General features: G+C 32.1%; 1 protein-coding gene across 1 annotated transcript in view; it reads left to right on the top strand.

Moving 5' to 3' along the window:
* LOC116766205 (cyclic AMP response element-binding protein A) overlaps positions 1-15,102 on the top strand; it is a 53,975-nt gene that overhangs the window by 29,784 nt on the left and 9,089 nt on the right. The window contains exon 2 of the mRNA XM_061522875.1: positions 12,882-13,083. Within this exon, the coding sequence (XP_061378859.1) occupies positions 12,882-13,083 (202 nt within the window). The remainder of the gene's footprint in view (positions 1-12,881; positions 13,084-15,102) is intronic.

Below are 15,102 nucleotides of genomic sequence, written 5' to 3'. Positions count from 1 at the left end.
GCCGGTCGCCCTCGATATCGTCGATTCAAAATATTTTATAGTAACAAGAACGCAGCCCGCATTAACAAACAACCACTCCTAAGCTCCGTTAGTCACTTCATCATTTTACTGTTACGTTTTATCACGATTTACTTGAAGCTATACTGAGTTTTTGTTCAACTTTTTATACAATAGTAAAAGCTGAGAACAGGTTTCGACGAGTGTCAGTTATCCTTGTTTTTTTTTTTGTTCGTGTAATTGAATATGTCAAAGTGCTGAAATGATATACCGAAAAAAAAAAAACATTCGGCTTGTACTATCTGGTTTAAAAAAAGAATTCCTATGTAACTAGTTACTTAACTGTACTTCATTAAATATTTTATTTGAGTAGGATGATTCGAAGTCTTTGAATTCTTTCGTTTTAAGGTTAACCTCATTGGTCTTCGGTCTCCATATAACAATTATTGCTTTAAATATATAGTACGTAATATGTTTAATTATAATGTTAAAAATAATTCAATGTTAACCCGTTATAACCACAATACAAGATCCTTTAACGTCGCAGTCAGTTGGTTCTTTCACGGAGGTCTATAAAAAGTAGATTTTCCCGATAAAGAATCCAAGGTGAAGGTGGTGTCTAAATATACTGACTGTGTCACGGGTTGCCGTAAAGGCTGTACGGCAACCCGCCGTTTAATATTTCTCTTCTCACATTCTGTAACTCTTTTGACTGAATTATTCATGTTTTGTGTCGATTCAAATGATAAAAGATTTCTCTAGAGAGGTTTGAATTATAATTTTTGTGTTACTTCATTGAGACACAATGAAAGTTTGAAATTTCATAGTATAAATATATATTTTTATAATAGTACACTGTTTTTTTTCTTTTGGGAAGGTATTGAGAAAATTCTATTAATTTTAACTTTCGGAATGTTCAACAGACACGGTATAATGAGGTCTAAAAATTTCGCGAGTATTCATTTATATGAAACTAATATTTTTCGGATTACTTCGCGTATTTTATTATTTTAAAAACTACATGCTCCCGACGTTTCGGTTACTTTTCAACAACCGTGATCACGTCGGGAGTATGTAGTTTTTAAAATAATAAAATACGCGTAATGAGTAATCCGAAAAACATTAGTTTCATTTAGACATGGTATAAGTGAGTGCAACTAACAAATTCAATTGAAAATAGATATATAGATAAGAACAGATTTAGAACGCAGATAAGCGTAGATACTAGATATGTACATAGATACTAGGTCCACGCGTGTTAGATAGAGATACGTAGATGATGTTGCAAATGTCAATTGGGGCGTCCCTCAACCTGTTGAATATACTAGAAACTGGGAACCAAACAGGTTTGTCCCTGTGAGTAATATGAAATAGAAATTCATATAGGCTAATTTTATTATCAACCGACTGCAAAAGGGAGGTTTTGGAATTAATTTTTAAATGTTTGTGTGGTAACTTCGTTGCACTGAGAAGCTAAAGCGTGTACACACTTCCTATGGCCTTCCTTATAAACATTCTTTAGAATTATAGCATTAAAGTGAATATATTTATCGAGTACACATTACGTTTCTTTGAATTCAATTATTTTCATATTCGTCTCTTGGTGACTTAGTAAATACTCATTTCTAGGTGGGAGTAAGTAAATACATGTATGGTACTTGACTTTTAACATGAACATTACTAATTACTGAATTCAAAACTATACAGTTTTTTTTTTGGTTTAAATTTCCCCCTTTTTTTGCACGCTAAGAAATTTAAGTAGTTATTTAAGATTTGTTATATACGTACGTATAATATATGTAGTGATAGTTCTATGTTGTGTTAGGTGTGTAACGGTTGTCGACTCTCACGGCCCTGTAGGGCACCTTCACATGTGGAATGCATGGAAACGAGAACACTGAGCACTCTTAAATCCTTTTCCGTTAAATATTCACGAACTTTCACGAGAGCATCGTGAAATATCGTGAAAGTTTGTGAATAAAATATCGAAATATTTCGGAATACACGTGATATTTATCTATTTACGTTTTGAAAAAATGAATTGTAATTTGATTAAGATAATACTGTATTATGTTTAAATGGTTTTTTAAATGTCTCCGTTGTTCGTCATTCGATTCTGAACCTTATGGTTGTGTGAAAGCCTAGAAAGGTAAGATAAAAAGTGACGTCCAACCACAATCGGATTACACGGACTTTGTGTCGGACATAACGAGAACTACATATTGATTTGTATGACAATGATATTGTTATTAATAATGATATATACAATCACAGGAACAAAGAAATGTCCTAAAAAATATATTTTAAATTTCCTTTCCTTTCAATCTATTAATAAAAAATTATAATATTAATATATATTTTGACGTAAATTATGTTAAATTTAATGAAAATCGAACGACCCAGGGATTAAAATATTTTTATATCAAAGGAGAAAGATTACGAGATATTACTTGAGAAATACACATACAAACACACATACACATAACCTTATCACAATAGTAAACAAATACAAGTGCAACTGGCGCAATGTCACCGACTGTAAATCTGGGCCAGTACTACGTACAACACATGCATATCAGTAAACACCAAAACAAACCTTATCACATACAACTAAGGGTGAACATCGTATGACACATTTAATGTTATCTATGCACTCCGAGCCGCCCTTTCTGAATGACTGTGATAATTGAGCAATTACCTTCCTTGCAACATTTATTTTCTCTTTAATATACACACGTAACTTGTCGCATGTCACTTTATATATATAAATTATAATCACTTCTGTTTTATATTAATGTGTTATCTATATTTCAAAGCTTTATTAAAATCAGTTACATACTTATTGCGTAAAGACAGACATACAAATCATAATTAGTAATTATATCAATTAATAGCATCCTTCGTCGTTGGACTACACACGAGTTAGAGATAAGAAGAATATTTAATATCATTATATAAATAAGTTACAAACATAAAAATTAGGGTTCATCGCTCGTTTTACGATGGTTCTGTATATTTTATTACGTTTGAATTGAGCGATGTATGCTTCTCACGGTATACATACTAACATTACGTCAGGTATGCGGGTACCGCTATTTACACGTACAGAATTTGGATAACGCTGATGCATGAGAAAATAACATACGTTGTATGAAATAATCGATATAATTATTTATATATAACATCGTGTGATTTATTGACAGGTGTTATTTTTTTTATGTAACACATGATTTATCATCTGGAGATGCATTTCCGTTGATAGCGCAACTTCCTTCCGCTACGTCGTAGTATTTATCTGGCCGCGTTGCCATTAGTGATTATAGCATCAGCGAAAATTATTTAAAGTTATGTTAAATTTTGTATAATATCATTAATATATATTATATTTCGAGAACGGTATATAAAGTTAGAGATTCTGTTTCACTACTAAGAAAAATATGTCTACCCTCTGTACTTTTCTTTTTCTTCAATTTTATTTCATATAAATATATATAAAAATGTTGTCTTATATAACACGTATTCATCCTTACTATTTTGTGCGTTTGTTTGTTGATTATTTTTATTGATTTAAATATTTAAAAAAAGTCGCAGACGAAGTCGCGGGCACAGCTAATGCATCAAAAAAGTGAAATTATTTCACAAATGGTGTTATAAAAATGAGGATCCAGAATTATAGTCTCCTATAAGTGCGCTTAGCACGAGTTCGTATCGTCACAAATACGAAGCGGTACACGTCCCATCCAATGACCAGCGAACATTTATGACTGAAGAACTCTTAACTTTCAGTATGCAGTGCGACGATGCATATTATGGTAAGCGTAACGTTAGTCAATTCGAAATACTTGCAAGCGTCCTGAGGTATGAGGAATTATTAAGACTATTATTATTAGGTATTATTCATATATTATACTTTATTCTAATAAATTTATAAATTTTCTTTGTATTATGTATATTTTTGAATGATCAATCATAGTTTCCACACCTGTTCCGATTAGTTTAGAATCAATTACAATTGATTGGAGACCATGTTGTTGTTAACCACGTATATGGAAATTTGATTAATTATTTATTTTATTATTATTTTATTAATCGTTAATTTTTATTAGTAATATTCAATCCTAAAGAAATTTACCGAAATATGCATGTCATAATGTATTACGAAACAGTTAAAGTTCCCAAGGGAATAGATAACAGTCGAGTTTTACGTAAATACAGCGCCATCTAGCGGTCACTTATTATACCTATTTTGTTAATCAGACATATCTGACTCGTAACCCACTCGGGCGATGTCACTCACAAGAGGTAGTATGTGGTATATGAAATAGACAGTCATAATGGTCGGTCGATTCACTTATTACGGCCAATTTCGCTGTCGTTTATTGTCAAGAAGATCTAGTAAAATGTATATTCCAATATCAATTTTGAGTATAGTGTACGTTATCTCGTGTCCCAGGCGGGGTACATTGGCGGAAAATTGGAAACCGAACGCACGCCTCCGCAGTGACGTCACCGGCGCCCCGTGACGTCACGGGCGCCTCGCCAGCCCCGGACGTGTACAGTCACGTGTACATTGCGCTAAACAGTAATTGCACTACATAGTTTATATACTGAACTCAGTAATGGATTGCCAGTCACCGTAATCGTATAAATGTATCCAAGCTGTTATTTATAAGTGTTTTTAATGAATTTTAAAATAATCATATAATGCGTGTGTACTGTAAATGTTAAAATACATGACCGATGATTGTTATTCGATTCATTTATGACATGTTATTGGCGTTATTGTTCTTATCTATAAAGAGAAGATAAAATGTCTATAAATCCTTCTTTGTTTTTAAATCATTATTATTTTTATGGATATCTCTTTAACACCTGAGATAGTGTATTTCCTGTTATATTTATTATATAGTTATGACGAAGAATTAAAGGAAGTAATTATTTGTTTGTAAAATATGTTTAGCGTATAGTTTCTGCCTGCGACTTCGTCCGCGTGTTAAATTCCTATACATATTGTAATCAATCGACAGCGACATCTATAGTTTGAATCACTTAATACACAATACAGATGCTATGCCTTGATCGGGGGACGAGTTACAGCCTACGTCTTATCCTCATGTCTTAGCTGCATTACTGTAAAGTTGCACCATAATCCCTTTAGTAGTTTTCGCGTGAATGAGGAACAAACATTCAAACATGCTCACAAACTTTCTCTTCATTATTATATACTATAATGCGAGTAGGATATTAAATGTTAACACTTGTCTTCATGTCTGTACACTTGACATTTAAAAATAATTTTACGCTCCAGAACTCTTCGCCGCGTAGGATGTGTCCTTGGAGCAGTGGGTGTTAGGATTAATGGGAACGCGCTGCTGGAAAATTGGAACAGGCTTCGATGAGACGCGTCATAGTGTTAGCTACTGTTCAATATATAACGGAGCTATACGGATTTAACATTGGTGATCAGTTAGATTACTGCTTGTAGAGCTATATATTGAGAACGATTCCATATTATACTATCGTTTTACTGTTAACACTGAATTAGTTTCTTAGTGTCATTGAACCAATGTTTAAATAAACCCTAATGAGTTTAACCGCAAGATTTTTAATATTTTTTGTTGTTTCGTTAATTGCGAAACAATTTTATTATCAAAGATTTTATTGACACAAGAAAATTTCTAAATTAGTTTGGCTCATTTAAAACTTATCCTATCATATCTAATTTACAATTATAATATTTGAAAAACTGAGGTTTGAATAATGTTACCGTATTAAGAGTGAACGTTTAAAAGTATGTACATTTTTTTCTGTTTAAATATTGTTGGTTTGTTTATATAAGCCTTAGAACTCGTCACGTGAAAAGTCACCTTTTTGAACATTCATACCTACGAACACTCGGCTTGAAACAATTAAGTTTTATATAATAAACATTCATTATTTCTGCGGTAAAGGTTTTAAATATACATTTATAAAAATATACTTTTATACATTTCAAACACATCTATCGAAAACTGATTAATTGCAGCCTACATTAGTGACCTCATTTCTTACCAGGAAGCTTGACCCGCTACTGCAATGATTGCCATGAGCCTTCCCCTATTCCCCTACGCGTTTAGATTCATGTGAACTAATAACATACTGCACACATGTCACTTCTACGTACAGGAACTTCTGTGATGACGTCACGTCTAGACATGTTTATGGGACCTCTGACGTCACAGCCCAAATGCCAGCCGCCCACGTTCTAATTGTCTGTCATCTCTACGCGCCCCAAAAAAAATATGTCCAGTGCTTTACATACAATATTTCGTTCATTGATGTGAAATAAGCTATTGTCCATCGAGTAAGGGGCAGTGATTTTTAAATCGCCTTTTACAGTTATTTAATGATCTATAATAAATTGGTTTAATAAAATATGCGGAAGAAATGTATCAAGGCTTTGACATATATGGATGTTGTTATTTTGTACATAATTACATTTTATTTTTGGTAGATATTTTTTTTAAAAGTACCTACACGATTTTATATAAACAACATTACAACACATCCATTAAAGTGAGTCGTACTTTATGTACTCTTAAAAGCATTTTCAGCTTTTCTAATACATTACCACCGAGACGCCTTAATTTCTTGGAAATAACATTAAGTTAATTTTTGTATACATCGATGTTTCCCCTGAAACGGGTCTTGCAGGCTATCGACCAATGAAGCAATGTACAGTTTATTAAGGGGAGTTATCGTGATTTTATTGTTAACTGGCGACTACACTCAGTGAATGTAATAAAGCATTTATACCACACATCTATTGTCTAGACACGGACCTTATGTAATTTTCTTGTTGCTACCTTAACCAGCGCTTTAGATTTAATATAAATTATCATAGTTGCGTCTGTTAGAAATGTTAAGCCCTTTTAATAATACAACTAGCTTTGCTCTGTATACATCGGTAACCCATCTTGCCTAGCAACCAACGAGACACGTATTCCTAAATGTATATTTATATGGCTTTATTTAGGAGTAAAAAGCAATTAGGACGAATGATCGACTACTTAACAGAACGGACTAACTGAATATTTGAATCTCACTTTGTATTCCCAGTCACCGACTAGCAACAAGCTTATTAACAGTATTTAATAGACTACATACAACTGTTTCACGTAACTTTGCCTGTTCGATATTTAATAGAAATATCAATCCATATTTTCTATTAGAATTTTTTAACTTTACAACAGAACTAAAACATTACGGTGATACAAAAAGGACATTATCTGGAACACACGGACGGACGGACATTACAACCGATGTACACTACAATTTAATATCCAGTTTCTGTGGTAACTGAACGCGTCCCATTTCGTGTGTTCCACATTGCAACATCTCTGCATGCGACAGCGCCTTTAATAAGCATAATGACCATCATCGATGGAATATCTAATACAATGTATTCACTGTGCCAATTCAGACGTTTTGTAACAAACGACCTTTTAACAGTCTATTAGCTTTTTACTAGACAATAAATCAATTAGGAGCTTCAACTGGAGACGCTGTCTTTATTATAGCATTCGTTAGTATGTATATTACTTAATTTATTATAATGAGTGCAAGGTCGTGCAGATATTGGGATTTTTCGGTGATAATCTATATAAATTTATATATACAGACATTCATATAATTATAATATTAGGATAAGATAGCTTAAAAATTTAATCTACACTTTCATAATGAAACGTATTTGTCAAACAAACGCACAATATATCTGTTTCTTGCAATGAAGCCGGTGGCTGTAACTAAGGGACTACAGACTAGCTCATGGTTGACCTTTAGTCTGACCTTCATCGACCTTCAATTACCCTCGAGTACAGTTATCCAAAACATTCACCATCGAGCTCTGGACGTGATGATAGTCAATACGAACGGTACACCAACCGGACGCGTATCCACTATCGACTGGTGAAAGTAGACCTCACAAAAAATGCTCCCATTCCGACACTGGTTTGATATTTCACGAGACATTCTCTCGACACCGGCAATGTCTAAAAAGGGTATATATATATATATATAATTCACAATTATATGTAAGGCTTATTATATATTAACCTACTTATATGTTGTTACATAATACATGTTTTATATGCTATAAGAGTTCTGTTCTAGCCACTCTGTGTTCAATATCTGTATCTTTCAACCATTGTAACAAGTACATAAAGTGCTTTAATTAGAATTTAATTTATATGATTTCATTTCATTAATTTCTTTATTCCAACCGAAACTGCTATTAATATGGCGGGTGGTGTTACATAATGTACCTAGTATATAAGGCGTATAAGTGATGTCGTTTATGTATTGAAAACTTTCCACTTTGTCACTTAAGATATATAGAAAAATAAGGTATCGAAAGCTATAAAATTGTTTCGATTTAAATGAGGTACAGATTAATTAATTTCAATATATATTTTTATATTAATTTGGAGACATGATTTAGCATTGACCAGTCTCACATCTAGTTAATTATTGAATATATATAAAAATAAGTCGTTTCTAACTTCTCAATTAGAATATAACATGGCTGTGAACCTGTTACATTAAAATCTGTAAATGTTTTATCAAAGTCATTCCCCAAATCTAAAATGACATTTATAAATAAAATGTCATATAAGTATAGTACTGAATATAAAATAAAGAGAAGGTTAGATTGCTTAAATGTGTTCCTTTCTTCTTAATAATAAATAATTTAAAAATATTATGTAAAGATTGCTATAATTATATAGAACAGCTTAAGTTATTTAATTATTATGTATATACAGATGTAACCTTTGCGAGCAAATCTATTATTTAAATGCCAATAGCTGAATCAATACAGGTTTTACGACTGCATATGAAATGCAGTTAAAAATTCAAACTAGTTTTGACGTAAGACACGTTATGGAATAGAATGAATTTAAGACACTAATTATTATTATTATTTTTAATACATGAAATAATAAAAATCATTTTATAATACAACTATCACAGTCGAGTCGTACAATATTAAGGGACGTTCAGACAAAAATTAAATTAACAAAGTGATTATTACTAGAATTATATCGAAGGAATTATAATACCGTCAACCCTAGTTTAACTCGAGACGATTCATTAAGAGAGAGCACAATTAAAACGAATGATTACTACTAATAAATTGGTTACGTCAAAAACGTATTTGTAAAAACGTCCAAGCAAACGCTGAAGAACGGAGCGTGTTTCACTTTCCTAGTTAATATTAATAACCGTTGTTATGACTGCTAATAAACATAAAACACGTCTATTCTTGTGAAACAGGAAATTCAATAAATTTTAAACGGGTTGCGCACTGAAAATCATTTGCCTGTATTTATTATCATCCTTTGCACTGTAGCATTTTTAACCTAACTCTACTTACGCGTGTGTCAATGACCGCTCTACAATTAACAATTTTTACAGTTAGAAGAAATGGTATCATCAAAAGAATTTAATACAAATCAGATAAATATGCTTATGTTTAATAAAATTCTTATGTTACATACGTAATTCTTATTTATTCTTTTTATGTATGAAGTTAAAATACCCTATGTCTCATCCGTGTAGTCATAATCCTGTATCGGGTGTGTAAGGTAACCACAATAAAATATTAACTTATTCATTGATCTACGATCTACTCCATATTAACTATTTCTTAACAGTCTTTGTGCGATTAATGTTATCTTCTACGTTATCCCTGTAAAAAAAACATAAAATTCTCCGTCCTGACTTAACCTACGAACGGTTTCTTTTTACTATGGGTTTTCAAAATCAAACGGACAGTTTTCCACTCACATACCTACGTTGATACCGTCAAATATAAAGTTAAACAGTAAAATATAAACCTTAGTTACTAGGTTTTTTTGCGCCAAAATGTGATCTTGTATATGACAAACATATACGTATATATAATAAGATCATAAAATGACAAAGTGTTCTAGTGGTTTGCTACGTTCCGTCCCAATGAAAGCCTTCAAAGTAAAAGCAATGAAACTCTCAAACGATATATAAATCATAATGATTTTATTTTTATTATATACTAAAATCATTCATCTTTGTTATTATTTTTCCTAATCTTTATTTCGCTTACTTGAAACGTTGTTGATACCCGTTTCTCACAATATCATAGTTTCTATACAATTATTTACAATTATAAAAAAAAATAACACTCACGCAAAGGTCGAAAGCTGGTTTTATTGTCAATTATTTTCAACCTTTCGTCCATCGTAATAAGACCTTATTGGTTTACAATCGAAATTCCTAATCGGCAAGTTTGATTAGACTCGAACAATTTATTTTATATTCTCGATTCTATTCATCGAAAATGAACCTTATTGTTGTCGGAGTGAAGTATATTTTTGAATATATATTGTAAACATTATATTTCTCGATAATCGCGGCTGTCAAAATTAAGTGAGATAAGACGTTTATAACAAAATCGTGATAAAAGTTTTTCTATAGATATTTCAAAGATAAATCATTTACATCGATGTCTTGTGTTTAAATTAAATTTAAAATTAAATTTAATTAAGTGAATTTTTAAAATATAACTCCTAGTCATAGTATGACATATGTACAAAGAAAACAATGTACTGAATTCTTATAAAACATAATGCCTTGCCTACATACCGTACTAAGAAATTTCACCTACGCAATACTATTAACGAGTAATAAGCATAAAATTGTATTAGCAAATGCCAATAGAAAAAAAGACTATTAAATCTCATACAGCAGAAATTTATTTGAATTTAAGGAAACTTAAATTATGATCAACAAATCTGCGTGTATTATTTTGGTAAGAACTGCTTGTTTTATTCGAGATTACGTATATTTTGACATTCTCCGTTAGAGAGCGCCCGGACTCTGGATCACACACCGGCGCGGGCGGTCGTAGTCGTTTGTCGTCAAACTTACGTGAAACACAATATGAATGTTATGATTCATCTCAGTAACATAAAGTTTTATGAAAACTGTATTTATCGGATAGAAAGTGGTGTCGGACAGCGATTACGTCAACTCCAATCGAGAAAGATGGACGCTTCAGTGAACTGACGAGAAAACAGACGTAAATAATAAAAATAATGGTACTAGGATTGCGATGATTGTGAAGCTTCAGTACTGTACACAGGGATGTATTCAGAATATACACATAAAGGTTTTAATAATTTTAACGTAAGATATGAATTATTTACACAATATACAATTTAAAAACCACATAACATTACAATAAATTAAAAGAAAATCACATATTCAAATAGCAAATTAAATCACGTTTATGTTCATGTATAAACGAAAAAAAAAAATATCTAAATTATTTTAAAATTCCTATGACATATCGTTTGTAATTCTTGTGGTGTCCGAGCTGTAAACATTACTCGGAAATTCCCACCAGCGCGTCTCGACTCTCGTGTGCTCCCCACGGTACCTTCCGATTTTTTTATTCTTCCTTTTCACTCTAAATCCAAATGAGCTAACAGTTCAATAGAACGCTAACTTAATCTTTCCTACGGTCAACCTTTGAAGCCTGGGAATAATGATGACAATGGTGTGATGTTATAAAACAATTTATATGATTGTATCAAGAGTGTAGCTTGTTTCATTACTATCTTAAAATATAAACCGTTTATATTGTGCTTCGTAAGTGACTTTGTCATCTTTGAGTTTCGATTCACAATATTATTGCTAACTAAACACCTCTGTTTTCGCGTGCGGGGCCTCAGTGTGAATGACATTTGAAATTTGAATGTTGATGTAAATACATATGAAATGATTTTCTTTTGATACTGAAAAGAATTTGCATTGATTACATACTCGATATAAACTATCTGGTTATATAATTTACGTATTAGGTACGCCATTAAAATGTATTGAACAAGTAACAGTCCGAAACTTCGAAGAACACATCACATTGCCGAGAGCATATGGTCAATAATTCAGATTGTTCCTCGTTGTTAACGAGTCTCATTTGCATTAACTATTTTCAATTCACGCTTATAAACATTCTAAGAGGTTTATCATGTAGAAATACAAATTAGGCGGTGTCCGTACACCTCTTCGTAAGTACGCTCGCGTCGGTTCGATGACCTTGTTTGGCGGACGTTTAGTGTTTAGCTGTTATTCACTCTCGGCCAAGGTGAGGGCCGTGGATAGACGCGAATTAATACCTCATGTTATTGACCTCGTGTTGTTTGCTGTGAACTCTTCAATACGTATGGTATGTAGCGTGCCTAGGATTATTTTCTAAACACGGTACGGCTTCTCCGCTCTGATATTACAAAACTGTTAAAGATTACATACACGCGGACGGCGATACTTGTTTACAAATACAAAGAAAATATTTTATTTAGAAGAATGCTGGACGCAAACAAACGTAATGCGGTCCGAGTTATGTGTAATTTATTAAGGCGCAACCAATTATTTCGCGAGCTATAGGACATAATTTGCTGTCGTAAGTGTGACGTGAGCGTGAACTATAATTTAGGTATTGTGAAATGCGGCTGTACTTCTCAGAATGTATTTGAACAGAGTTCCCAGAATGTAACAGTCTGGACTATAATGTGTACCGCAAATAAAACATTCGAATACATCTCAATTGACTGTCGGGCTAGTTATGTACTAAGAGCACTAATAGATAAGTAATTTACACTGATTTGTTGGTATACATATAAAGGAATATCTATTTTCTATTTATAAGAACTGGACTTATGCTAACCAAACGTAACTACTTTAATATTATATTTAAGATATGTTAACGTTAGAATGATTATTATTATACCCGTAACATTGATTATTAGTTCTTGTAACATGTAGTGAGCATCATCATGCCAACTAAATCTTATTTCCTATTACAGGATATGCAGGACGTGTTAGACGAAGATTCAGAGATGAGCGACTGGCTGATCGAGAGGGATTCCAAGCTGGGTGTAGTGCTTCATGATCGTCTGATGACGGACGCCGCGCTAGGAGCAGCTCCCATCAAGACTGAACACTCATATAGCCTCCACTCCGATGTGGAATCAGCACCGCCCTCGCCACACCACACCAAAGTTGACGGTAAATATTGTTCCAGGATTGACTTAATATAAAGTAGTATTCAAGACTGTGTCTGACACAAACTATGGGAAGTAGAGTTCAAATGTGCAATATTTGGAGTAAAAGAAGTCAAAACATGTTACATGTATTTGCATAAAAGTATCATTAATCGAATGACGATCGTTCCTAAGCAAGGAAGCTGGAGATATTTTTAAAATGTCCATAACTGCGCGAATAATGTATAGGGTAAATTAAAAAGGCCATTTTCTTATAGAACCATCCTCAGCTTAGTACCGAACACTGAATGAGACGATTTATTATACAAATTATTTATATTTTAGAATGTATTATATCAATTCTTAGTATTAGAGAGATAAAAGTACGTCCATAATATCACAGACAAGGAGTATTTTTTTTTATAAATATTTTCTTTATCTCACAATCATTTCTATCTAATATTACGTGAGTGCGTGCCGTCTCATAGCTGCCTTGATGTTCAGTATAAATAAGGATGTAATTTTATCACGTTTCGCTACTTTTAGTTATGTTTTAAAGAATCTATAACGAACACGATCTTCTACAAACATTATATGTATAAAAAATTTATATTTTCTCAAGAATAATCGTGAATGTTAAGGTTATATATTCTTAGATCAATAAAAATAATTCCACTACATTAATAATCAAATTGATTATATAAATATATTATATATTTTTATTACGTAATTTAATTCGTCGATTGAACAAAACAAATCGATTTATTTGTGGGAATATTAATTGATTTTGTACTAACATAATTTGCAAAAACCGATCTATTATAGCAATTATTGTATACATTACTTAAGCCTTTGTAGATTTAATCGATACTAAATCGATAATATTATGTTTAATTTCGAAAAAAAATTACAGAGCTATTAATTTGTTATTTACATATATATATATATACATTACCAATCAATACGTCTGAATATTTAAGTTATAACAGTCACAGTGCCATTGTTAAGACAGCGTCACAGCTGTTGCAAAATACGGTTACATCACTGGCCAATAGTTCACAGAATGATGTCAAGATTTGAATCAGACAATAATCTTGTGTTAAAATTGTTTATAAAAAAAATCAGGCTTAATCCATGGCATATATTGACAAAATATAAAAAGGCAAAGGTTGAGGTAAAATATGCAAGCAATGCTAAATTAGATCGATTGTTTTTTATTCTTTGCTAACTAATGTTCCGAATAAAGGAATAGTTTCTTTTATTTTATAAATAAATCCTCTAGTGTAAAGAATATTATGGTAAAATAATTAATTACATTATGATTCGTCTTTTATATAACTAGTTGTTGCAAACTTAAACAATTGCCGGTTACATATAAGTAATTTAGTTTATAATCAGATCAACTAGATTCTGGTATCATTTGACCACAATGCAAGCGTAAGAGCAGGGTAAATGAAACCAAGTTTGTCTGTTGCTACGCGATTTTATTATTTAACATCTTCATGATCCCGACGTTTCGGATCCGTCACAGCAACCGTGATCACGAGCTGGCGAGAAATACTTTCATCTCGTCTGTATCATGCAGACATAAATATACAGATACAATGTCAGAAAAAATTTGTTTCGTTTAAATGTGCATACGCGAAAATTGTAGCTGTCATTGGCGTTGCGTAAGCATTAAGCTTGTAGTAACTGACGTTCGTCACAAAAATAAAAAAAAACAATGCGTTGAATGGAAAATTTGTGGAAAATGTTTGAAACTTTACAACAGCGGATGTAAAAAGTGATACAATTTGATGAGAATAATAAGTCTTATCAAACATCAGAACAACTCTCGTGCTCTACACGTGTCGTGATACACGAACAGAAATGTCACAATGACAATATGTAGAGACCATATGATTATGAAGGTTGTAAGTATAGATCCGTGTGTATTTATTTTTGTTCCCTTCACCATAAAAATGATGAACTGATTTTGATAACACTTTACAATAGAGTTAGTTAGTTTCAAATGAAACAAGACGATAATTCATCTCGAAATTTG

This window comes from Danaus plexippus, chromosome 15 (genome assembly GCF_018135715.1).
Source record: "Danaus plexippus chromosome 15, MEX_DaPlex, whole genome shotgun sequence".
In the NCBI taxonomy this organism is placed as follows: Eukaryota; Metazoa; Arthropoda; class Insecta; order Lepidoptera; family Nymphalidae; genus Danaus; species Danaus plexippus.
The sequence above is the reverse complement of the archived record's forward strand: the minus strand, read 5'-3'. Positions and strand labels throughout refer to the sequence as shown.